The sequence below is a fragment of the Pogonomyrmex barbatus genome, unplaced genomic scaffold, assembly GCF_055798465.1.
Source record: "Pogonomyrmex barbatus isolate J1 unplaced genomic scaffold, ASM5579846v1 scaffold25, whole genome shotgun sequence".
Lineage (NCBI taxonomy): Eukaryota > Metazoa > Arthropoda > Insecta > Hymenoptera > Formicidae > Pogonomyrmex > Pogonomyrmex barbatus.
The window spans coordinates 620,831-648,828 of NW_028297122.1; the positions used below are offsets into that span (position 1 = coordinate 620,831).

The 27,998-nt window shown below is 37.8% G+C and overlaps 1 protein-coding gene across 1 annotated transcript in view; it reads left to right on the forward strand.

Annotated features, from left to right (window-relative positions):
• LOC105430555 (multicopper oxidase 3-like) overlaps nucleotides 1-20,730 on the forward strand; it is a 163,070-nt gene extending 142,340 nt beyond the window's left edge. The window contains exons 6-7 of the mRNA XM_089078634.1: nucleotides 19,852-20,056; nucleotides 20,685-20,730. Coding sequence (XP_088934760.1) covers nucleotides 19,852-20,056; nucleotides 20,685-20,692 — 213 coding nt within the window. The 3' untranslated portion in view covers nucleotides 20,693-20,730. The remainder of the gene's footprint in view (nucleotides 1-19,851; nucleotides 20,057-20,684) is intronic.
• Nucleotides 20,731-27,998: the final 7,268 nt, after the last annotated feature.

Consider the following 27,998-nt stretch of genomic DNA (forward strand, 5'->3'; position numbering starts at 1 on the left):
GGATATCCCGCCTCTGCCTGGAAATTCCCGGCAAAAGCTAAGTTCTCTTTTCTAACCCGATCTCCGCTTTCCGCAATCGAGAAGAACGACTACGAGTTAGAGTATTTTTCGCTCCGTCGGGAAATCGGCATCCGGTTACTTACAGTCCATCCAACAAACCAAGCGAATCGCTGAGGTGAGGGCAATCCGCCTCCATTCAGGTGATCCCGGCCGATCGCATTCTTAAATCCGCGTGTATTCCGAAATTCTGAGCGAGAACGCATCGTCGCGGCGGGGATAATCCGCCGCTACCCGGGGGTCCCCGGCCGATCGTTTTCTTCGCAAAAAGTTCAAGTGCATCCGCAATAATCTGCTCCGGCCAGCTATCTTTACGCATCGCGATACATATATATATATATATATATAGATTTATCGATCCGAGTATAGACCGAAATCGCAAACATCGTCTACTCGCGAATCAGTGCGTCTACGTTCGCCAGGCTCGTAATTTAGGACAGTCATTGCTATGTAACCGCATCCGCGACATCCTGCGACCGCCTAAGCGACCACCGAAAAACTCGGTGCCATAATTATAAATATGTCTTCCTGGAGATATCGCACTCTGGCGATCCCGCCAACGCCCGATTTTAGATGTACACGCTATACCTCGCATCAGTATAGATTCCACATAACAGCCACGATTGTTCACAGCGATAAATATGGTTAATTTTTGTTATATTATTTCTTTCGTTTTATTTTATTTTATTTTAATAAAAATTCATTTTTTATTATAATTGCAATCTCGATAATTCCTCTTATCGACTATTTCCTTTTACTAACTTCGTCGCAATTGTCTCGCGCTCGAGATAAAACATACTCGATGCGGACGAGGAAAAATTTTACACGCACGCACGCATGCACACACATAAACACGCGCGCGCGCGCCCGCACATATAAACGCATGTATTTAATCAAATCTTTACTGCTTCTCACATTTAGATGCCTGATTGTCATGAATTTTTTTATTATGTTGAAAATGCTTGATTAGTGTGAATTCGTTTTCTTCATTTTTGCAGCAAAATAACATGAATCATTCACATATAAAATATAGACAAATAAAGATATCTAGAAGTGCGAATAGTTCTGCAATCTCTTTCACGTGATAAATAACGCAACTATAATTTTAAAGACTAATAAGTCAAGAAGTTTTTAAAAAAAGAAAATTCAATTTAAACCAATCTTTTATGTCTGTAAGTAATTAGTAAATAAACACAAGCACAAATAAATATGATAGATATTTATGAGAAAAGTAGACTTGACAATGTATTGCTCTGTTACTTACGAAACAAGTGGAATATAACAGAATATACAAAATCAATGTTACAATAATTATATTTTTTGTAACAACGAAAACAATAAAAACTATTGAAAAGAAGGATTAAGTTCTGGTCATTTTTAGGATAGGAGCAAAATTTTAATTATTGGAACTGTTTGTGGAATCTTCTAGAAACAGAAAATAATAATTATTTTTGACAAGGACTGGAAAAATCGGAAATTATTATTGATTGTTGAAATAGTAATAATGAGTGTTAAAGCTGTAACGCAGTCACCTCGCTCGACGCTCGGATTGTCCGGCTCGTCGGTATCCGGATTCGAAAGGAGGGAAGACTCAAGCTTACGAGAACACAGATTGAAGCGAAAAGATAGTTTATTTAGAGAAAGATAGATAGATATTTAGAGAAAGATAGATAGAGTGCAGGATCGAGAGATATCGCAGTGCCGCTGGTAGCAGGATGCGAGACGCAAAGCGGAGATGCAAAGCGGAGACGCAAAACGGAAACGCAAAGCGGTTAGCGCAAAGCGCCAGACAGGTGTGGCGTGCAGTCGTCAACGGTTTTATTTACGCGTGGTTACAACTAGCAACTTAGGGCTACAGGCTTATGACTAGCAGGCTACAACTAGCGGACTTAATATTAACGGGCCTTATTCCTAGCAGGCTTAGTATTACGGCGTGGTTATAGTTAGTGGATTTATCTCTATCGCGCGGTATTTACAGGCACTTACGAGCTAATGTCAGGTTAGATGGCTAGGTATTGCGGGCAAGGCCGAGTGTCACGTCGAGCTCTATCTTAGCAACGGAAACCGGCGAAACCCGGAACTGAGCGAAACCTCAGCCCGCGGAGTGGTGACAGGAGTCGGCGAAACCTGACAGGACTAAGCGAAGTTTAGCCCGAGGAGTGATGATAGGAGTTGGCGAAACCCGACTGGGCTGAACGAAACCTCAGCTCAAAGGTAGAGAAAGCCGGCGAAACCCAGTAGAGTCAAGCGAAATCTTGGCCCCGAGAGATAGTAGGTATTGATCAGATCAGTGTCAGGAGTCGGATTGCAGAATGGGATCTGGTCCCAATGTCTCGGCCGGCCGGACTTACATATCCGGCCGGCGTTTCCCACTGTGCGCCGTCAGTCCGGCAGTGGGGAGTCGGTATCGCGTGAGGGCACCGCGAGAGAGATAGCGTTTTATGGCGTGAGCGAGACGGCGCGTGCGGTATACGAGCGAGTGAAATAATGCGAGCGGTGTGTGTGCAAGCAGGATAAGTAGCGCAGGATAAACAAGCCAAATATATATATCCACACACACACACACACACACACACACACACACACACACACACACACACACACACACACACACACACACACACACACACACACATACACAAACACCACACACACACACAAACACCACACACACACACACACACACACACACACACACACACACACACACACACACACCACACACACACACACACATACCACACACACACACATATATTTATACTACATAATTAGTAACGAATCCTGCCGTTACAAAGCTTTGAATTCTTCAAAACAAGATAAAATGCATATTTAAGCATTGAAAAATAAACAATAAGTGTAGATAATATTTTTTTAGTTCACATACAAGATGTCCCAAAGTAATATTCGTACGTAACGATTTCGAATCATCTTTGCTGTATATGTTACCATAAATCCGAAATCTTATAATGCGAACTAACTAATAAAAACGTGAAATATTTACAAACATTCTTCAGCAACTTCAGATTCTTACTACTAAATTTATAATAGTGTTATAGTAGACAGCCGAATTAAAAGCTAATATTGGCTATTTACTGAACCTTTCACTCAAAACCGTTCTTACTTTACGCGTAAGAGTTATTACCCCATTTAATTGTGTTTAGCAAAAGAATGCTGCGTACTGATTGGCTTCTGTAATCATGTTGATTTGTTCAAATTCGCATATGAGTGAGGAGCGCAAGTGAGATTGTGATACATGTCAATATATAGTTTCAGTTTAAAATCAATATTTGAGTTTTAAAATGAGTGTTTCATTGCTTGCTGTGTGGAAAGAGAAGTTTACTAACGATTTATTAAAGTGAAGACGCAGAATTCTTTACAATTTTGATTAGGGAACAGTATGGAAAATTATTGGAAAAAATTAAAGAAGCAAAATCGGCCTCGAAGAAAACATTATTGCAGTATCGATGTTTGCAGCATGTAAATTAACTCGATATTTTAGAAATAGGAGGTATTTAGCGAATACCTAAATCTCGCCTAATCTAATCTTGATGAAATATTGTATTATTTACCAGTTGAAGAGATTTTGATGTGATTGAAGAAACTCATATAAGCAAATGCAAAAAAATAAAGTTTTATGCAATTCAAAATGCCACAATAATCTATGTAATAAATAATGTAATAAATAAAATAAAAAAAAATTATCTAAAATTAAAAAAAATTATTTTTATTTAAACTATACTAATTATTTTATCGGATACTACTATTGTTGATTTAAAGTTTTAAGCTATTACTGATTTAAACTATTACTGATAATATTGATTTAAACTACTGTTTATATTGTTTATTAAACCTACTATTGTTAATATTGAATTAAATTATTTGTAATACTATATTCTACTTGTAATATCATATTCTTAATTAATAGCTTCTCTTTGACTAAAAAAAAAATAGAAAAACATGTGTTATTTTAAACAATATTATACTCAAATCGGATAATAATTGTTACATGTGCAGTAAAAACGGGTTTAAACTAAAAAGTGCAGTAAATAACTTAATACTAATATTAGCTTCATTAATTCACTAACAGTGTCCGTTATAACGCGAACTTATCAGTAAGAATTTAAAGTTACCAATGTATTATACTTCACTTTCGTTTTTACTGGTATGGAGGTGAAGGGGTGTGCACCAGTGTGGTGGTTCGTTTATCCCCCCCACCAATAAGTTGTCGTGCTGCTGAGTCTCCGACGCTGGTAGTCCGCTGTTTGAGTACGAGGCGGAATGGGCGACGGGGAATGGAAGGTTGTCGTGCTGGTTCCCAGAAATATATGAATCTCATGCGTACATTTTATGCATATTTAATAAAGGCAAGAAAACGTCGTGTACATTAACGGCGTGGCGCGGGCGTTTGAGTTCCCCGCGTATAAGAGGAGTCGCTGGTGTTGGCCGGGGAGCGTGGTTCCTCCAGGAAACGTTGCGTGCGTCGCTCACGGGCACCGGCTCCACCGTGATGAGGCGTCCGGGCTCGTGCGGCCAGAGCGGCTACGATAGGTGTCGAGGCCTCTGTTTGCGAGGCGGCGTGGAACGTAGACTGCCGGTGGTCTCGGCGGGGCGTTCCCCGCGTGATGTTCCCCAAGTCGAGGGGCAGAAGGCGCCACGGAGTGATGGTGGTCTCCGGTCGCAGTCCTGTGAAGCTCGGGACGGATGGGCGGCGATGTGCCGCGATCTGCGGCGAAAACCTCGCCCGTTGCGGGGTGACTGGTTCGCCACGTGCGTCCCTGCGGGCCAAAAAATGGATGCTGCGGCCCGGTGTGGGCGGACAAGTCCGCGGAGCTGCTGCGTGTGGCGTCCTCGACGTTGGGCCGGATGTGTGACTGTCGGCCGACGAGGAAGAAGTCGAGAGGGCGCCAAATAGGTCGACCAAACGGTCTCGCTCGGAGGCCGTGGGGCGATGTTCGCTCCTCCGCGCTGGCGGCGCGGGCCCTAGTCGACGTGGTGTTCCCGGTGTCGGTGTCTGGTCGTCTCGTCGTCCTCCCAACCGCGTGGTCCGCTCTGCGCTGGCGGCGGGGGTAGTCCTCCCCGCTGAGATGGCGGCCAGCAGGCCGCTGGGGCACGGGCGGATGCGGCTGCGAGGTCGGCGGCTGCGTAGTGGCGGCTGCGACGTGGTGGCGGAATCTGGAGTCGTCTCTGCGGCGTGGTCCTCCTCCTCCGATGTCTGCGATGGTGGCTCGTTCAGGTGCCTCTCGGCAGGAGTGCCTAGAGTCCACTCAACGGCGTGAACGGCCGCTGAGAAGAGGTCGGCGAGAGGAGGCACGGCGTGAACGGCCGCGTCAAAAGGTGAGGAGCCCCTCTATGGCGTGAACGGTCACCGAGGGGAGAGTACGACCTGTGTAGGGTCGGTAACGCCGGCAAAAAGAGCCGTATAGCTGACCGCAAGCGGTCGGACCTCAGTGTCTCCTTAGCCGTGTACGGGCCCCAGAGCGCACTGAGGGGTAGTGCCGGTTGCTGGTGCTGGCCGCTCTTATATAGCGGCCGTGTGGTCTTCCGCGCACGAGTTGCTGATTGTCCGTGTGGCCATCTCGCGGCGAGCGCGCGGATCACTCTCGTGCGCGGGCGGGCCTTACGGCTTTTCACGCACGAGCGGACGGTCGGACGTCTGGCCATCTCGTGGCGAGCGTGTATCACTCCCGTGCGCGGGCCCACGGTGTCGGCGCGTGGCAGCGCGGCGGCGCGCGCCGGTGCAGGGTCGGAGTGGCGGTGACCGCCACACTGGTAAGTTCACATCCGTTTTATAACGGATTTCGGGTATTTATGGTAACATATGTATGTCTGTTGTGCACACATACACACATACACACGCAAAACGTACATGGGAATGCGCTGTGAGTAGCAGAGAGAAAGAGAGAGAGAAGAGAGGGTGAGTAAGAGGGAGGGGGAGAGACGTAAAGTATGATGCCGTTTCAACCAAAATTGCGAAATAATATTTAGACTTATTTATAGAAAAATTTGCATACATGAAAAGTCTATTTTATAAAAAATTTATATAACAGAGAATAAACTATTTTTAATTGATACAAAAAATGTGTATCAAGAAGCAGCGCCGATTTCTAATCTCATAAATAAAGAAAAAAACTTTACAAAAAATTTTTAAATTAAAGACTGATATTAACTTGCAGAGTTGATAATACGAGGGTGGTTTGAAAAGTACAAAAATAAAAATTATTTAATTTTTCGAGATAAATTTTTTTTATTTTTCAACGTAGTCTCCTTTTAGGCTTATATACTTTGTCCAATGCTGCTCCAGTTTGTTGATCGCTTTCGAATAATATGATTGGTCCAAAACTGTACAAAATAGGCATTCATTTCCGCAATCACCTCCTCGTTTGAATGAAATCTCCTTCCCACTAGTCATTTCTTTGCATTGGGAAATAATAGTCCGAGGGAGCCAAATCTGGAGAATAGGGGAGATGCGGAATGAATTGAAACCGTAACTTCATCAATTTTGCGGCCACAATTCCGGAGGAGTAAGCTGCGTTGTCGTGATGGAAAAGGACTTTCTTGTGGTTCAATCGTGGATGTTTTTCTTGTAGCTCGGTTTTCAAATGGTTCAATGAATAATAATTAACCTATAATAGTTTTATCCTTTTCCATATAGTCGATGAATATTATTCCTTGCGAATCTTAAAAGACAGTCGCCATAATCTTCCCGGTCGAAGGAATGATCTTCGCCTTCTTTGGTGCAAATTTCTCGCTGGCAACCCATTGTTTGGACTGTTCTTTGGTCTCAGGCGTGTAGTGGTGTATCCATGTTTCGTTCACAATAACGAAACGATAAAAGTCCTGTGGATTCCGCTGCAAACATTCCTTGGAAGAACATTCCTTCACATGATTTCGTTTTTGAGCAATCGCGGCACTCTTGCAGATAACTTTTTCATATCCAAATGTTGATGCGAAATATTATATACCTGTTCACTCGAGATATCCATAGCATTAGCAATCTCACGCACCTTGATTCTTCTATCATCCATACCATATCATGGATGGATTTTATCAATGATTTCTGGAGTAGTAGTCTCAACAGAGCGTTCAGCATCACTTGTGCTCATATGGCCACTCCGATGAAACGTTTGAAACCATTTATAAACTGTTCTAATCGAAGGTGCAGATTCACCATAATGTTTATCCAGCTTCTTTTTAGTCTGAGGCGATTTGCCTTTCATAAAATAATGCTTGATTAACACACAAAATTCTCTTTTATCCATTTTTTAGAAATCACTCGACTTCCTCGATTCAGACAAACGTGAAATGTAGAAAAATAGATCAATCTGGCTGAAACTTGGTGTGTGTTCTTCCAAGAAATGCTATTAACTGAAAATAACCTCGATACACAGTGGTGCTATCGAATGATCTTTTTGACTTTGCACGGACTTTTCAAACCGCCCTGGTATAGCGATCTGAATGATTTATTGCACACGCTTGCTTATACTTGTATATAACATAACATATAACGCTAAAACAGCGCTGAGAGCATATATGTAACTCCTATATTGCTTACACAGATTTTTTCCAATAAAAGGCGTGCTCATGAATGAAGTGAAACAGATGCAGACAGAGCAGACGATTTGTTCTGTGTATGTGCGACATCGTAAAACAATATAGCTTGCGCAGGTGTGTATGATGAGTATGGGTTAGGTTTCTCACGGAATAAAACAATATGAAAAAAGAAAACCAAGGTTGTGTTTCATATTCTGATTAAAAGTGAAAATTTTTAATATAAACAATTGTTAATTAAATTAATTTTATTTTATACAGGGTGTCCCACCTAACGCATCACCTGCTAATGGCAGATTCCTGAAATCATTTAGAGATGAAAATTCTAATACTAAAATATTAAGCATACAATAGTTTTCAAATAGGAAATATTTAAAAATGTCCAATCGGGCTGTCCATTATTCGCGCGTTCAGGTCTATCATATAGTGAAGATGCTCCTAGATATTAATGTTTAAATATTAACATAATTTTGCGTATATTTTTGAATTTTTTTTCGTAACTTTTTCTACTTATTTAATTAACTTGCTCTATATGTTGATTATAATATTTAATATTAATAGCAATTAAAAATAAAAATTATTTTACGTAACATTGACCTTGGAATGCATCGAGTTATTGTTGCACATCGAGCTGTCAAATGAAGTATCTGTCATATGAAGTATGTTGTAAAAAATAATATTTTTTATGATATAAGTGTCTTAATCAATATTAATAAAAAAATTATTTTTTTAATTGAACAGATAATAAAGAACGAATATACTATTGATAAAAATTTTCTCAATGTCAATAATTTATACAAAAATAATATGAAGAATAATTATTCTTGACATATCCTTTTTTACAAAATACAGTTATGATCGCTAACAATTATAATCCTTCACTAGGTGACGAACCTGAACGCGCGAATAATGGACAACCCGATTAGACATTTTTAAACGTTTTCTATTTGAAAACTATTGTATGCTCAACATTTTAGTATTAGAATTTTCGTTTCTAAATGACTTCAGGAATTTGCCATTAGCAGGTGGTACATTAGGTCTGGGACACCCTTATAATAATATAATGCATATTTAACATAATAATATAATAAATAAATAAATATTTTCTAAATAAAAAAAGTATAATAGGTAGAAATCGAACCCGGGTCGACAGATTGTAGTACAGGGTTGAGCGCCCGAGCTACCTGATCTCGGCGACAATGAACTTAACTCGGCCGATATGTAAGGAATGCAATAAACTTTAAATCGGTTTTTCTCGAAAATAACTGAATATTACCCTATCCTTTTACTCAAGTACTCTTCTAGTAGAGTACTTTAACATATATAAGTTCTTTCAAAATCAGTGTTCCGAAGTCCGCATTCTCCCCTTGTAAGTTATCAATCGAACATTTTAAGTTTTTTTTTTATGAAACGTGCAAAATCTCGATATTATCAAAAAGACAATTGCTATTTTGAAATTGTTTAAGCCATGTCTTACTAGCAAACGTTTGTAGAATATTTTAAACTGCAAAACGTAAAACGATGCTAGATTTTCCCGTCATACGGATATAATTGGTTGAGCGCGGAATAGCTCGCCGGCGGGACGGATTCGGTCAGAGAAATAATTATTAGAGTTTTTAGTTTGTAAGTAACAATAGATCGAATTTATTATAAAATAAAATAAATAAAATAAATAACAGCAAATATGTGACAATACAACAGTGTTGGTGTAACAAAACGCAAATGCTGATGACAGAAATGCTGATTTAAATTATGTATGCCGATGCGGGATAGAACACGGATATTTGCGGGCGGGCGACTTTTCGACGAGATCACCAGAGCGCAATATTTATCGGAGTGCGATTTCAATAATTATAGCCGCGATATTTTAGCGAATTTTTGCGGACTTGAGGCCGCGAATCGTCGCGGGCGTGGTTGCAACGGCAGCCGTAAATCACGTGGCTGTCAATATTTATACGTGTGATATTTATACGGGCGATACTCGGCGGATCTATCAAACTTTTATCGACCTATTGTCGCGTGGATCGCGGCATATAAAGATGGGTATGTGCAGCGGAATTTAACGAATGCACACTGATTTCTCGGATGCACTCGCGAAAGGAACAGCAATCGGCCGAGCGAGGAAACCCTCACTTTAACGATGCGCTTATTTGGAGGCTCACGGAGCGCGAGCGGCTGGGAATACCCGAGCGGAGACGGGTTACCCTCACTTTCGACGATGCGTTCTCTTGAGCAGATGCTGTGAGAGATTTAGAAATTAGCAATTGCATGCAGTTACTCGGGCGGAGCAGGAAACAACCCCCCAACTCGTGGATTTCTCGCAGTTGTAGGAAAGTAGTGGTCGGTTCGGAAGATAGAGAGCTTTTATCGTTAGCTGGAAATTTCCTGGCGGCGGCGGGATACCCTCATCTCGTGGTATTTCGTTTGATTTCTTTTTCGGAGCGGATCGCGAATCGGTTCGTGAGAGCAAATCTTGATTCAAGGAAGATCTGACTTGATATAGGAGGACAGCTTTTTATATCCCCATGATTCGATATCCAATCGAATTCGGAACGGTTCGGATCGGATTGTGGGTGATAATGAATTCACCATCACCACTCTAATTAGTTGATCGCTCTTTTTAATCTCTGGTTATTTTCGGCGGTATTCAGTTAACTTCGGAGATTGCTCTCCTCTCACATTCGGGTTTACTCGGTGCTGTTCAGTTGATTTCGGCGATACTACGTAAAGCAATCAACCGTCGGCTCTCAATTAATCTTACGAGAATTATGGATTAAGATTAAAATGACGCAAAATGCCTTTTGCCCAATGGATCGTCGGGCATCACTTGGCGGCGGATGGACGGTCGCGGAACGGTGCGTATAAAAATATGCACCGTTACAAGAGTTTGAATAGATCAGCAACAAGCAAAAGTAATAAATCATCACTAGAGAGATGGAGTGATAAGAAACTTAATCTATCATCAATCAAAATATTCGGCTGCACTGTTTAGGCGCATGAACCGAATCAACAAAGATAAAAACTTAATTCTAGCAGAAAAATTGATCTTCGTTGGCTCAAGGAAACTCTGATAATAGGCTATTTAATCCCAGAACACGTAAGATCACTGTTGCAACCAGTGTGAAATTTGACGAAGAGGCAATAAATCCATTCTCTCCGAAGACAGTAAGAGCTGAAGACGAAATGTCGTATGTGTGTTCTTTCACTTAGAGGAAGATAATACAGCAAAAATTCAGAACAAGAAGAGAAAATGATTGAATAGTTTAGTATCAGCACTGACACTGACGAAAGAGAAGCAACAGCAGAAAAAAAGTCATGCATTGAAGAAACAAGAATTTTACGCAATCGTAATAAGATCAGAAAACTTGAAAAATTAACTTATCCGCAAGTTAACATAGTTGAGATTGAACCAATAACCTTTGAAGAAGCATTACAAAGTTCAAAAGCCAAAGAATGAACAAAGACAATCCAACAAGAACTCTCAGCACATCAGAAGAATAAGATGTGGTTCAAAGCACCAAGATCTGAAGGCAAGAGAATTATAACATGTAAATGGATATTCAGAAGAAAGGTAACGCCAGGTAAATCGGATCGGCACAAGGCTCGACTTGTTGCACGAGAATTCACACAGCAGCATGGAGTTGACTACATGGATATATGCTCCAGTAGTATGCTATGAAAGCATTTGTATGCTATTGGCTATGGCTGCTGCAGATAACCTTAATATGCTGCAGTTTGATGTCAAAACTGCTTTCCTCTATGGAAAATTAAAAGAAGATATTTGGATTTAACTACCCTAAAAACCTTGAATTGAAGAAAAATGTGTAAAGCTTCGAATGTCGCTGTATAATCTAAGACAGTCTCCCCATTGTTGGAATGAAAAATTCAACGACGTCTTGATGAAATATCACTTGCAAAGATCAAAAGGTGATGACTGTATATATTTTGGCAAAATTGATACGAAAAGAATATATCTAGCCTTATACGATTATATCTCGTTCTGTGCAGATCTTCGGAGACTTTGCAGCAATTTATACAACATCTAAGTAAGGAATTTGAAATAAAAGTATGCACGTCTAGTTATTTCGTAGGCATTGAAATTGAACAAGATCAAAGTAAAAAAATAATCAAGATCCACCAAGCTATACATAACTCAAGAAGCTAATCGAAAAATTCAAGATGGAAGAAGCAAAAAGAGTTTCCATTCCAGTCAATCCAATCGTAAAATTGTTAAAGCGGATGAGTCCATCTTATGACATAGAAAGAAAATCTATGTCAAACATTCCATTTAGCGAACTAATTGGTTCACTATATAGTTTCTAGCAAATGTCATCAAATTTGATATAGCTTTCAGTATCAATTTGCTGAATCAATATTTACAGTCAGAACATTGACAAGTTACTAAACGAGTGCCGAGGTACTTCAAAGAAACATGTAATGAAGGAATCTCATATCAAAATGAAACGCCAACACGAAAACGCACCTGCTTCTCGCACACAGATTTTGCAGGAGATAAGGACGAACACCGTTTCCTCTGGATATATTGCACTAATGAATGATGCACAAGTAGCCTGGGCATCTCGTCGAGAACAGAAGTCGAGTACAGAAGATTGTAACATTATCAATTGTAGAGACAGATTTAGTGCTTTCACAAGCAGCGCAAGAAGCTGAGTCACTGAGACAAATGTTAACTGCAGTATATGGAGTCCAAGAATGAAGAAAAGCGGACCGTCGGTTCGTAAATTATCATTAATGTGCTATGCGGACATGCTTGTTGATTAAGCCGAAATTGCGAAAGACGGAAAAGCGAATATGTTTGATTATAAATATTAAATATTTATTATTTTTAAATAAATCTTAGATAACAACAAAAAATGATTAAAGCGCGGATATTTACAGCGAAGAATTATAATTGATTTAATACGCGGTTGGTTATTTATATCGAAAATTATAAGTTACTATTACGCAATTTGATACAGTGAGTATTACAATCAACTTATGATTATTTACATTTGAATAATGCACGGATACTTATAACGAGATTTTATAATATTCTTTGTATAATATACTTTATGAGGCTTATTAAAATCGGTAAGTGTGCGGAATTGAGACGCCGTTTGCTGGAACGACCCTCGACTGAGGATCCGATGGATGATAGAGTTACGAGATTTCTTAGAGACAGATCACAGTAGTTTAATGAGTCAACGTTTACAATGAGATGTACAGAATGTAGAGTTTAATGATTACGTACATTTTGAGCAAATAGAATAGCTGTTCACCAGTTAGCTTGGTGGCGCTGGTTTGTGTGATTTGTATAAATTGCATAATCACGTGAGAGAATGTCCGCAACGTGTTGAGAGAATGTTCGCAAGCTCGTTACAAAGAAATAGAACCAATTAAATTGAATCCGGATAATCAAGCAGTAATTCAATTAAGCACGAATCAGGTTTTTCATCAGAGAACAAAGCATGTAGATTAAATACAAATATATACGAAAGATAATCCAGTCGGGTAAAATACTGGTTAAATACTGTCCTTCTGAAGATCAATTAGCCGTGTTAACTAAGTTACTTGTTAACTAAGAAGCTGAGAAAGCTTTGCAGAAACTTCAATTCAATATATTTAAAGTGCAATTAAATATGCATTTTTTATCTCAGTGGGAATGTTGGTGAGTTCATGCATGCATATATAATAGATAGCACTATCTCGGACACTGTATATTACTAGATTGTCGTACAATATAATAAGTATATATCATAGCCATTCTTTATCTTTCTTTTATGTTCTCCTTGTGTGTACTTATTCGACTATTTCACATTACATTCCTAAGTTATTTTGTATTAACTATCGAAAATATATTTAATCAGTCTTATCTCAAAGTGTATTCACTCCTCATCCTGAATAACAATATCGATACTCTTCAATTATCTGCGGGGCCTCCCAGGCTTTTGATGGTCATAAAATTTTGCCCAATGTTTTTAATATTATTTCATAGATGACCTTAAGCAGGATTTACACTGTACATTCGATATACGACGATTAATACCTATACTAATACCTATACTAATACCTACTAATACCTATACTATATTGAAATGCTAGATGACATAGGAGGAACCGGGCGAAAAGAAGAAAAATGGATCCATTTATGTCTTTTTCTAACGTCATATTATTGGTTAAAGTTGTCGTACTAGTCGAGTTGAGAAAATCGTTGACCAATTGGGAATCACTAGACAGAGAAAGAAGTGGTCCTAATGCTATCTATGCTTTATCTTAGAATAGTCCGGTTTCTTTACATGGCACTAACATTCCAGTATAATATAAAATGATTTCAGTGACAATGATCCAACATCCAATAGAAAATTTTATTTTCTAGATTAGGTATCTTTATTTCCAATTATCCAATAGAAAAAAATATGTTTTTCTATTGGATATCAAACATCGTATTTCGGATACTGGCTACAGTGTGAATTCTACATTACATTGCATTTGATATTCGACGTACGACGTATAATAGGAGAACAGTTTTTTAATAAAAAATTCAACGCTTTATTAGAAACCCTGAGAATGGTCATACCCTATAAAATCCCTATAAATTAAAATTTTATTTAAGCTATCTCTCGATCCCAGATAATCTTTGAAATTCCCGAATCAGGGATAAATTCCTGGCTGTGACAATATTGGACTAGGGATAGATATTGAATGTTGGTCTTTGCGGCACATACAGCGGTGTATACAAGTGTTTAAAGACTTTATGTGAGTCTAAGTCCCGGTCTACAATAGGTAATTTAAGTCTTAAGCCATAAGAAATGGACGAATCATGGTCGAAGAATAGGAGAATAATCGATTATGATTGGTCAATTTCTTATGGCTTAAATCATCTGTTGTAGACCCAGACTAATAGATACGTCCAAACGACACCAATTAAGGGTTAAAAAAAATTGCCCATCATACACTTTATATATGTATCAATATATGAACGTAATAATATAGTCATAGTTCATAACATTATTAAACATATTGTTTATAAAAAGTAATATGTTTAATAACTTTTAATAATTGTATATCGTAGTATTATTTTTATTTATGAGTTTTTCAATGTACAAAGAAAACATAACAATCTTTTTGTAAGGCGATACGAATAACGATACTAATACCTAACGTATAGGGTTCTCGAAAAGTCCGGAAACGGTCGAAAATAAAATATTTTTAAGAAAAATGTTTCAGACAAAAGTTTAAAACGGTTTCACTTCCGCGCGCGGATAACTTCTTAGTCGGATAATCAAGTATGGAAATGAGAGCAACAAAGGTTGGAGTAACAATAATTCTTTTATTGATATTAGATGTTCGTGATGTGGTGCGACAATAGTTATAATAACATTAATTATTGTTAATGTATGTTAGTCGTGGAGTTTCGTAAAAACAATGATAATAACAATCGAATCGACTATTTTGCGTGGCATCGATATTTTAAGGTTACAGTATATAGCGCGGGACGCGAGTGCTGCGTGACGTCGCAGGGCGGGTGACGTATAATCGTGTTTTTGTCGGCGCATTGCCGGCGCGATCAGCTAGAGCTCCGGAGTAGTGGGCGCGTGATAAATTCCGCTGTTTCAGAACAGTTGATTCTGACAGAAGGATTGTCTCCGGGATGCCGTTACTCTAACGGCGGGAATTGGGAGTGCCGGATTCGCCTGTTATCCTGGTGACTCAGGGGGAGATATGTCGGGTGACCCGACGAGACCAGGGAGACATGGGAGAGCGCTCGACGCCACCGGGAAGCTCCCCGGTGTATTGATAATCGTCAGGGAGCGTCCTGACTTGATCGGCTATGTCGAGGTATTCTTCGACACGTTTTCGGAGGATAGTCGGAACAATAGCGGGATAGTGAATCGTGGTTGAGCGCACTCGGCCGTGCTAGGGTGTTCCCCAGTACTATCACGATTAACCTGCTCGGTTTCGGATTTGGAAGATTTCTCGACTTCTCTTCGATGCTATGCTCGAGATGTCGAGAACGGGACAGTTCTCTCCGTAGAAAGTGAGTCCCTTTTATCCGAGATCGGCCGTGATATTTCGGCGGAAAGGATTCGGATTGGCCGATCTTGGGGTTGGGCTCCCCTTTCACGGACGGATAGGAAATCTGGGGATAAGGATCGGAAACGGAGCTGGGATGATTCTTGTTCAGTGGCGCGGTATTCGGCGTGGTACGAGGAGTGCAGCGATTTCGTGGCACAGTGTTCGGCGCAGTACGGGGAACGCGTTAGCTCCCAGGCGCGGTAGTTGGCGCGGCGTGGGCGATGTGCTCCGCGAAGTTCAGCACGTGTTCGAATACCCGCGTGGATTCTCCGAGATACCTCGAAAAATCTTTTGTTGTTAGGATTAAAAAATGGGCGCAAGCGCCGATTTGTGACGGCGAGATCTATTTGCTGATCTTATCAGTTTAAACTTGGGCGACAAGATCATATAGAGATTTTGTTTTTAAATGGAAACCATAATATCTCATTATATATTTTTGTAGCTGATCTCACGAGTTCTGCAAAACATTAAAATAAACTTTTTCAGTAACTACTTTCTGAGTTATAAGGCTTGAATTTGATACGCAATTTAATACAAAATATAAAATATCTCGCAAACTATTCATCTTTTGGCAACTATATCAAATACTTTTATTACGTCCAGCAAACTACACGATTCTTCTCTTTCGCGGCGAACGGCTACTCATCGGTAAATAATAATGTCTCAAACAATTTACAAAAGAATTCCTTGTTTATCACTAAATTATCGACAAAAGCCGGATTGCGATACCCTCAGAGCTTATCTTCAAAAATAAACCGCGAAACTTGATACACAGCGTACACAGCGGAACTTCTTTTTAAATATATTTCGAAAGCAAACTATTTCAAATCAACAAATACTTTAAAGATAAGAGTTCTGCTGGGCGATCCAAAATATTATAACATCCTATTAATAAAATCGAACTTGCTGACGCGCGAGAAACGCGGAGGACCAAGATTGTTTGAGGCCGACACCCCCAAAATCGGAGTATAACTAAGAAAACGCCAACCTAAATTTGCGATTAGCGGCTGTTGATGGACACATGAACAAATTCAGGGTGGAACGATGGATAAAATTTTTAAAAACTTAGCCCATCATTTGTCGGAAAAACTAAAAACATAAAAAAATCAATCACGATCCACGAAACGCAGCTTCCCTCCTTTCCTTACACTCGTGATTTTTCCGAACTCTGATTTGAAAATTAACATAAAGGTCCATCACGCCCCTACAAGGCCCTATATAAACCGCGATTCCGAGAAGATCATTCTCTTACTTTTATTTTTCGAGGACTCCATCGCCTTGGGTCGTCGGCAAGTTTCTGATAGTAGAGTCAGTATGCGATTTTAAAATTACATGTGAAGTTACAAGCTTAGGACCGCCTTGACTACCGTGCCGACACTTTAACACATCTCTCGATAGCAATTCTTCTCAGCTACTATAACAGTAAGTCGAATTTTTTTATCTTTCCGTCATCCGGTTATAACGTGCTCCGTCTCCGGCCCCCTTACGAAATCGCAAAACTCCGTTTCTTAGTTCCCCTCAGCTCCTAATTATCACTCTATAAATTTCATTTTCTTTCTTTTTCTCTCTCCTTCCTGGCATTTATCCATAGGCTCGCCCTTTGGATACGTAGACACTGAGGAAATCGGTGCATTTGTCCATAGATCCGCCTTTGGATATATGGACGTCGAGAAGATCGGTGCATTCTCTCTCTCTCTCTCTCTCTCTCTCTCTCTCTCTCTCTCTCTCTCTCCTGCTGCTTGTGTCCATGAGTTCGTCCTTGAAATATGCGGCCGTCAAAAGTCACTCAGTGTATTATCCTTTCCTCCTATTTATAATGTTCCGACCCAGATTACCGGCTCTTCCCGGGCAGAAGTGAACGAAGAGAGGCTTGAAACATCTAAGGTGTAAACTAAACAAACAGCTTCGACGCGCACTCGCCGCTGGATCATTCACGGAAGCGGACATCACCGCTCAGCATCTTGCGGCCCTATATTTCCGATCAATAGCTCCATTCACAGAACTAAATTACCCCGTTTCCTCCGCGGAAAACGAACAAACTTCCCCGATCCCTTTTTTCCTTGGTCGAACAACAATCCTTTCTCAATGATTCCGAGCTTGAAATATTTTCCCGTCTAATACAATAATTCCTTCGATCACCTTCCGTCGAGAACATTTTGTTTAGGAACAACCGCGAACAGAGACATCAAGCTCGCCGCTTATGCGAAGATTCTGAGGAAAGACGTAATTCCTTTGTTTCTCCCTTCTGATTCTCCTCTCGTACCTCATTCTTGTGCACTATTTCTATTAAGTTATCCTCTTCCACATATCATGAAATTTATCGAACAATTCCATCCAAAAAGAACCGAATAAACGTAAAATATATAATATATAATACCGGGCAAGATCCTATACAACATTCTATTACACAAAATTAGTACTAGAATCAATTTCCCCGTGAATTCCTGTCCGATGACTTCCGAATTAATGTAAAATGTAAATCGCGACACACACACACACACACACACACACACACACACACACACACACACACACACACACAAACAAACACACACACATACATTGATGCATATACGTCTCGTAGTCTTCATATATAAGTCAAATTTGTAACTTTCTTGCAATATCCCGAATTCATTTTTCAAATGTTAACCGGAATTGTAATTTTTCTTATTTAAAATTTATTGTTAATTAAATTTTTTTTATATTAATTGAATCAGTAATATGTTACACAAAACTACACTTGTGCCATGCCTTCATTTACAACGAATCCTCTTTGTATATATCTGTAATTTATTAACCATCTCTCATTCCTCGCTACCAAAAGATCGCACGAGGTTCTATCCCATATTAAAGAAATTAACTTCTCTGATCTAAAAATGGACCAACGACCGCACTGGCACAGGCGGGTGTTATAGCATATTTGACGTTACCTCATGCACGAAAAGTGCATTCGATTCGCAGGTCGACACCTCAATATCGCTTTCCAAGAGAGAAAAATACGGAGGAAACAAACGATTCCGAGCGTCCTTCCCAGCTTCACCAGTTAAGTCGAATTCTTCCATTCGAAGCTTGGACGTAACACTTTTATTCACAGACTAATGAGATGAAGCAATTGGAATAAAGAAAATACATAGTAGTTTTTTAAAGAAGATAGGTCGTTGCATATTGCAAATCTCCATGTTTTTAAAACAGCAACTAGTATTTTCTTTACACCAATTCTTACACAATTGATTTATCTCATTATTCTGTGCATATAAATATTAAGATATAGTTCAAAAAATGAATGAAATTTACAAATTCAAGTCTCATAACTCAGAAAGTAGTTACTAAAAAGATACTCTATTATAATGTTTTGCAGAGCTCTCGAGATCAGCTACAAGAATATATAATAAAAAAAACGGATGTTTTTATTTAAAAAAACAAGACCTCTATATGACCTTGACAACGCAACTTAAGGTGAAACTGATAAGATAAATATATCTTTTTGAATTCTACAACTTTTGTTTGAAATATTTTTCTCAAAAAAGCTTTGTTTTCGAGATATTAGATCGTTTTCAGACTCTTCAAAAACCTGATATAATAAAGAAATATATATTATTCTAGAGAAATTTGCATTATTATTCTAGAGAAATTTATAAATATTTCAATTTGTTTAATGAAAATATTCTAAAAATTTTTTCTGTTTTCTTGATTTCAAGATACTTGAATTTAAAAAAATTACTACATTGTTATAGTACGCGACGGTCTTTTACGTACACGAATCGAGCGCGCGGAAAAGGTCATTCGCGCAAGAAAAGTACACCGTCATTAAAAGAATCACAAGACTTTATTCGACTTCAAAATAGAGAGAAATAGAAAGAAGCATATGTTCATCTAGTCATAAAGTAATAGCGACATTGAACAATAACGACGTATTGTCTAGGAGAATGCTTCGCTCCTATCAAAAAGGCGGCTCGATTCCGCTAGAACTTAAGAGCCGATTCTAGCGAACATAACAAAATACATTCTTACAAATATATGTTGATTCACTCAATTGTAGCTAGGAAACTTATATTTGATTAAAAATTTCTAAAAGTTTTGAATGGAAAGATTTTATCAGTATTCATTTTATTTAAATTTATTTGCTTTATTTTTTCTTCTAAATATATCTAAAATGGATTTTTACAGGATCCTTTAACGGGAGTGAGCACAAATGTATCCCTGTCAATGTTTATAGTGGAAAGCGGAAAAAAATACAGATATCGTATAATAAATGCATTTAGTACTGTTTGCTTGGCTGAAATTAAAATAGAAAGACACTCCATGCAAATAATTGCCACAGATGGTGAAAATATACAGCCAATATCGGTAGATGCAATTACTATGGCTTCAGGTAATATTGACATAAAATAAATAAAAAATTATAGTATACAATATACAACAACGTAGTAATAATAATATATATTTATTATATATATATATATATATATATATATATATAAACATATATAAACATATATATATATAATCTAAAAAATATATTATATATATATATATATATATAATCTAAAAAAACATATATATATATATGTGTGTGTATATATGTTTTTTTAGATAAAAATGTAAACGTATAAAATTTACTCACGTATAAAAATTACCTCTATGAAATATATTCCTTAAAAGTTGTGAAAGTAAACATAAATAAAATTGAAATTTAATAGGTAAATAATAATATACTTTATATTATAAATAAACAGTCAGTATGTAATATTGTCTAAAACGAGGAAAAATCTAAACATCTTTTTTGTTTTTAATGATATAAGAAATATTTAAAATACAATTTCAATGGTTTCGAATAAAGAATATCATGAAAAAAAAATTTTTTTACAGTCATTTTTAAAAAATTTTTTAAGACTAGGTATTACAAATGCACGCTGCGCGCGCGCTATTTATCTTTTTCAGCACAAGAGCAAAAATTAATATAATACTATTATACTACTGTTATACTATAATATTTTTAGCTTCTTAATATACACAATTGTCAAAACGATCCTCGCTGTGAGATCTATTCACGAAGTTTGCGCAACGGGAAAATCAATCAGCATCGCGGAAAAGCGTCAACAATAAACTTCGAGAAAATAAATTTCGAGAGATACGAGTATCAATGTCATGCCTCTTTTAGAAAAAAATTCGTATTATTTTTCTGGAAAACATATTTTGTTCTATTATATTGTGTAGTAGATGTTGAAATTGGCACATTAAAGCATGCTAAATTATGATCTTAAGATTGATTTGAACACGAAAAGATAATGAAATTTAAAGATGTTAGGATGATATGTAAACTTATTGTTTATGTTATAATTATGCTAAATAATATCGGCAGCGATACTTCTTGTACTGTTGAGTATGACAAAATAATTTTTTTATGGGATTTGATTGCTTAAGGAATTGAAAGGGATACTCGAACTCTGAAAAGGGATACTCGATCTCGAAAAGGAAATCTTTTAGTCACCTATCACACTCTTGTATAAAAAAACACTTATTTTATTGACAAAATGTTATAAAGATTAGTATAGTATCATAATGTTCAGTTCGCATTCGTATAACGGTACTCGGGTTTCGAGCGACTTGGTTCGACGCGTGACACATGTATCGTTCCGTAGACAGTAACGTGATATAATTATGACGCACGAATTAATTTGACTCTGCTCTCATGTTATCACAAGATAAATAATTTTTTGGATAGTCGGTCAGCGTTTTGACTGTCTTATCGGATCGGTTGCATATCGTGTTGTAATCAAATGCGCACGATTTAGCTGGACACATTTAAGAATTTATTGATTTTGTTTTTTCGCAATTATATCAGGTGGTTATTTATAACTCTCAAGATTTATATTTTATAGTCTTACAAAAGACTTTTAAAATTTGGTTAATCATTGCAATGTGCTCTACTTTTTTTTTTAGTTATATATATACGGATTAGTTATATAATATACGGTTATATAATATACGGATTAGTTATATACGGATTTAGTTATATAACGGATTTAGTTATATAATATACGGATAGTTATATAAATACGGATTATAATAACTTTCTAGAGCGGACAATCATGGATTGTGATGCTCTTTCAATTGTTTCTGACATAATAACAACGCAAGCTTTAATTATATAATTTATCATATCTTTTGGAGTAGTAGGTCACTAAACTTTTTTTAGCTATCTTTAAAAAAAAATTCTAATAGCAATTCTAAGATCTGATGAACGTGTTGACTAAGATATATATCTTACATTCTAATAATTTGGATATTTTCGACTGAGTACTTGAGTAGCTGAATAATGAATTAATATTATGTAGGCTGATAAACACTTAATGACATCTTCTATCAATGTAGATATTCCGAATCTGTTACAAATTTTTGTCCATTTAATGTCCCATTAATGAAATAAAATTTAATAATTTGATCATTTAAAATACCGGACTAAAATTTATTGTCTTTGTTTATTTTGAAATAATTGAAAGAACGTGTCATAATTCGTACCTTTTAGAAAATGTATTATTGGACATTGAGCAATTATATAGTAAACAATAAGTTTATGTATCATCTTAAGACTATCTTGGAATTTGATCACTTTTTTATGGTTAAAATTATCTCAAAATTATAATTCATAAAGGAAACTTCCAGCTTTCGGGTCATTGACTATGCTGAATTTCTGCTAAAATGTAGTATCGATACAGAAGTAACAAATATTATTTGAAATATTCAATTATTAACGAGAAATCGCGGTTTGCATTGGTATCACTGCAATAAAAAAAAGTTCGGCGAAATTAAGTGAAGATTAAAAATTTGATTTGCGTGTTCATGCTTCAATATTATATAATCTTTTTTCTTTTTTTACACATAATTTTTTTTTATTATGTAGAAAAACATTTAGATAATAATACGCAAACAAATTTTTTATGCATTGAAACTTTTTTATTCTTGTTTGTTTTTTTTAATAAAAATGAACAATGTTAATATAATAAGTATGTACATATATATACTTACATAAGTAGCAAGATATTTATATAATATAGAAAAATATATTGCATGTATATGCATATATTTATATATATTTATATATAGAAGATTATCCCATGTCTTCGATAATCGCGCGATTATTACGATTCCAGTTCGTACTTAATGCCAAGAAAGATCAGATACGGCTCACGAACGGGCCAGCACACCGGGCACTATGCGTCTATCCTTCCGTCTCTGCCATCGAGTCGCGCAGTATACTTACCTATTTTATGGAAACTGAAAATCGCCATATTCATAGGATGCGGAATCATTCTTCGATTTTCGCTTTCTATTGAAATCGCGATAATCAATACGTATATTACCAATATTGTCGAACGTCCAAGGATGAGCGAATATTTTTCGAGGACATGCTGAGGAAGTTCAACGGACCCCCACCGACTGAATACAGCATCATATATGACTCATTGAACAAACACCAATCAAACAATGGTACCGTCTGCGAAACTCAGCAAGAGATTATAGAAGAAATCCATCGATTATAGAAATACATCGAAATCCATCAGATGCTAAAGAAATAGTCGAGCTTTCTAGCGCGTGGAGTTCTCTGATAGTCTGTAAGAAAGACGATAAACCACATTTTTGTATTGACTTGCGAAAAATTAAAATCGTTATCGAATGAAATATGTATCCGCTTTCGCAAATAAGTGACGTTGGACAAATTACTATCGACTTGAGAAACAATTATTGACAGGTACCATTCTCCCTCCAAGAGCCGACCGCTCACTGCGTTCATCGCACCTGGCTAGAAATTGATACAGTTCATGATTATGCGGATCATTGAATCCATTCGGATTGCGTTCCGCATCATGTTCCAATGATTATTAGTTATTATCATCGGAATTAAAATCCCATACATATCTTGATGATATAATTGTCATTCATTCGAGAAACACTTATAGCATCTTCGCGATTCCATTGTTTATCCGATTTCAGGTCAAGTTTCTGTATATTCGAATTACGGACATGTAGTAAATTACAACCAATCCTGTTGGAGGATTGGTTTGTATCCCCTTGTGATTTACTACATGTCGAGAAAAAACGTTTTATTATTAAATGATTTTCCAGAATTAAAAATATTCGACAATTCTTGGAAATAGCCATAGTTCGCTGATTATCAAGCGTTAAAATAGCAACAGTAACTTGAATCTTCATTTACTTAAGACATTGGACATACGAAGTGCAGCAATATCAAGTTGACATTCGCTATTGCAAAGGGACATTGAAGTGCTTAGTCGCGCTGTTTCGTTAACCTTCTGCACAGTAGGACAAAAATCGAAAATTGCGTGCAAAAATCGCACAAATGAAATTATATATTTTCTATTTTTGAATAGTTTATTATTATTACTATTGTATGATGCATTATAATTTTTAAGTTCTAAAATATTTTATTCTTTACTTAGCGTTAAACATAAACTATTTTACATTTATCATTTCAGTTCTCAAATATTAAAGTTACAAACATTTGTGTTACGTCCGGCGGACTCCACGATTCTTCTCTTTCGCGGCGAACTAACAGGTACTCATCGCTACAATAATGCCTCGAACAATTTATAAAAGAATTTTTTGTTTCTAAATTTTTGTATCTAAATTATCGACAAAAGCCGAATTGCAATATTCCCAAGAGCCTACTTTCAAAAACAAACCGCGAGACTCGATACACAATGGAACTTCTTAGATATATTTCGAAATCAAACTATCCCAAACCAACAAATATTTTGAAGATAAGAGTTCTACTGTGCGATCCAAAATTTTATAGCATCCCAATAACAAAATCGAACTTGCCGACGTGCGAGAAACGCGGAAGTCACCAAGATCGTTCGAGGCCGACATCCCCAAAACCAAGGTGTAGCTAAGAAAACGCCAATCAGAAGTTTACAATTAGCGAGAGCTGTTGGCGGACACACCAATGAATAAATTCAAGATGTGAAACGACGGATGAATTTTTTAAAAACTAATTCCATCATTCATCAGAAAAACTAAAAACACAACAAACAATCATGATCTATGAGACGCCGCTCCCCTTACACCTGCAATTTTTTCTCGAATTCTCATTCGAAAATTAATACAGATCCAGATACAGATAATCCATCGCATCCTCGAAACCTTCTCGTCCCTTCTAAACCCTATATAAATCGCAATCCCAAACACACGTCCTACTTTTCAAGTATATCGTTGCCTTGGGCCGTTGATAAGATTTTGATAATTAGAATTAGTAGGCGATTTAAAAATTACATGTGAAGGTGGAAGATTGGGACTTGACCATCGCACAGACATCTCAACCCATCCCTGTACAACAATTATTTTCGGCTGCTATAACAGTAAGTCGAACTTTTTTATTTCCATCATCCGGTAATAACGTGCTCCGGCCTCGCCCCCCTTACGAGATCGCAAAACTTCGCTTCTCAGTTCCTCTCAGTTCCTAATTATCTTTCGACATTCTATAAATCTCATTTTGTTCTCTCTTCTTCTTGCCGCTTGTCCAGGAGTTCATTTTAGGATACGCGGCTGCCGAAAAATCAATGCCACTTGTCCAGGGGTTCGCTTTAGGATACGCAGCCGCTGAAAAATCGGTGCCACTTGTCCAGTAGGCTTATTCTGTAACTTTTTAACGACAGTTTCACTAGCTAGAAATGTCGTTACGCAGATTTAACGACACTATAATAAAAAATGGTATCTGTAATTTAACATAACAATAAATGTTGTTAAAAATATCGATAAAATACCGAATCTTATCGTTAAGATATCGAGGGATATCGGACTCCTCGATAAGCCATAATGACAACATAACTAAACATAACAATGGCATAACATATCAATGGCACGTTCCGAAGCAGCTCCGAACAGTAGTACAGAAGTATGCAAGTACAATATAATTTTATAATTTGAATATATTGTGGCGGTCCCCCGCTCACACAACTAATACCTAGCAGAAACATACACGAAAAAGAACCGTGGCCCGCATGGCGCAGTGGTAGCGCTCGAGACTCATACACCAGAGGACCTAGGTTCGAATCCCACCGCGGCCAACATCTTTTTTCCGTCATCAAAATTCTACATATCGTGGACAACGCTCCTTCCAACACTAAGTCGCCACAAATTGGTAACCGCCGACGTGATATGAACACGCAACACACGCAACACATGCAACGCAACGCAACCGCAACCTTCTGCCTTCTCCTTGGCCAATCATCGGACGCGCTCGACTTGCCGAGGTCTCGCACACATCTCCCTGTCGACGTCCATACGGCCAGCCCACATCGCAACCGGTACAGACAGCCAATCACTGGACACCCCTCGACTGTCGAAGTTACGCTCACAACCTCACTGTCGATGTCCAAAAATGGCTCGCCCACGCAAACGGAGAAGCAACTAGCGCACAAGAGTCGCAGCGGCAACATGCCCTCCTCACATCGCGCATCACATATCTCCCTGGGCAGACACACACCGGACAACGGGCACACAGAGAAGAATCTCGGAGCTTGTCCACTAAGGGGGGAGTCCTGTGGCGGTCCCCCGCTCACACAACTAATACCTAGCAGAAACATACACGAAAAAGAACCGTGGCCCGCATGGCGCAGTGGTAGCGCTCGAGACTCATACACCGGAGGACCTAGGTTCGAATCCCACCGCGGCCAACATCTTTTTTCCGTCATCAAAATTCTACATATCGTGGACAACGCTCCTTCCAACACCAAGCCGCCACAATATAAACATCATAAATTTAATTTAAACATATCAAATATTAAGAAAAACAAAAAGTTATATTACAAAAAATAATTTAAGTAAAAGCAATGTATTATCAATGTTAGTACTTAAAGATATTAAAATAAATAAATAGATACAGATTATATTCTACTTATGAATCATATGCAATATAAGTTAGATATGATTATAATAATTGTAATTAATATCAACAATAATAATAGCAGTAGCAGTAGCAGTAGCAGTAGCAGTAGCAGTAGCAGTAGCAGTAGCTATTACTGCTTGAAGAGAAAAAATTTCTTGCGCGCCTAACAATAATGATTATCGGGAATATCTTACCGCGCCCTTGCATTTGACAGAGCTGGGCAATATTGATTTTTAAGAATTAATAACTCGTTAACTATTACGAAAATTGCAAAATGATACAGGACTTTTCGACTCAGTTTAGCCTGTTTTATCTACACACGAAAATAGTTCCCATAGTTGTGGGACACCCTGCATATTATACTCATGTATATATTAAAAAAAGTAAAAGAAGGCAAACAAATAGACAATAGATGGCTTCCGTCGGCAGACTGGATCTTCGTATCGAATAATTTTTACTTTTCTGAATTTCAAGACAAGTGCTTATCACGAACGTGTCGTTCATTCAACGATCTTGTAACGTAGCCTACTCGAAGCTAAATCTAAATTCATCCTTTCCCTATTAAATCGATAATCAAATTTGAATTAGTTAATCTCCGACTATTGAAAATTATTTTATTACGAAAAATATTACCCCAGCCAGGAATCGAACCTGGACTCGGTACGAGTCCCCTGCCACTGCCGGTACACTACCAGCTCGCTTAATGCGCGAGTGTCTTATCCATTCGATCACTGAGACATGTGGTAATATTTATCGTAATAACCGGACTTTTATGAATGGTGATGCCATAACTCAAAGATAATGGAAATTGTTTTCTCATAACATATGCTCTCTCCATTACTTTAAATTTAACACTTACTCTTTCAATAAAATATTCCAAATCGGATAATAAAAAAAGTTTTATCTTTTCAATATAATTACTAGTTATATCCTGTACAACTAAAATAATTGTAGCAATTGTAGCAAATATCATTTACAAGACCTAAACTGGTGTCAATATTGCGTCAGTATGTGGGTAGCCATGGCCCATCAAAACAAATCCTCCCCACCACTGGCGCCAGAGGCCTTCCGCTGTCAAAAAACCGTCAGTCACGTGGGAATGGAGCGTTCTGATTGGTCGGTGGGCGTGGCAGGTGATAATTATATAATTAGTGGGGGTGTTCTAATTGGCTGAAGGCAAAACTGCCCGGCGCGTGATTGGCTCTGCCCATAGTGCCCCATGTGTGTGATTGATTGTCGAAATGTCAGACGAAAAAGAAGAGGAAGGGGGAAAAAGTGTCTGGGATTGTTTGGGATCAGAAAACAAAATGGCGTCTGCGAAAAAGAAAGATGGCTGGTGTGTGAAGGGAATATATTTGACGAGAATGGAATGCGATTTTTATGATACGAGGGATGGAGCGAGGAG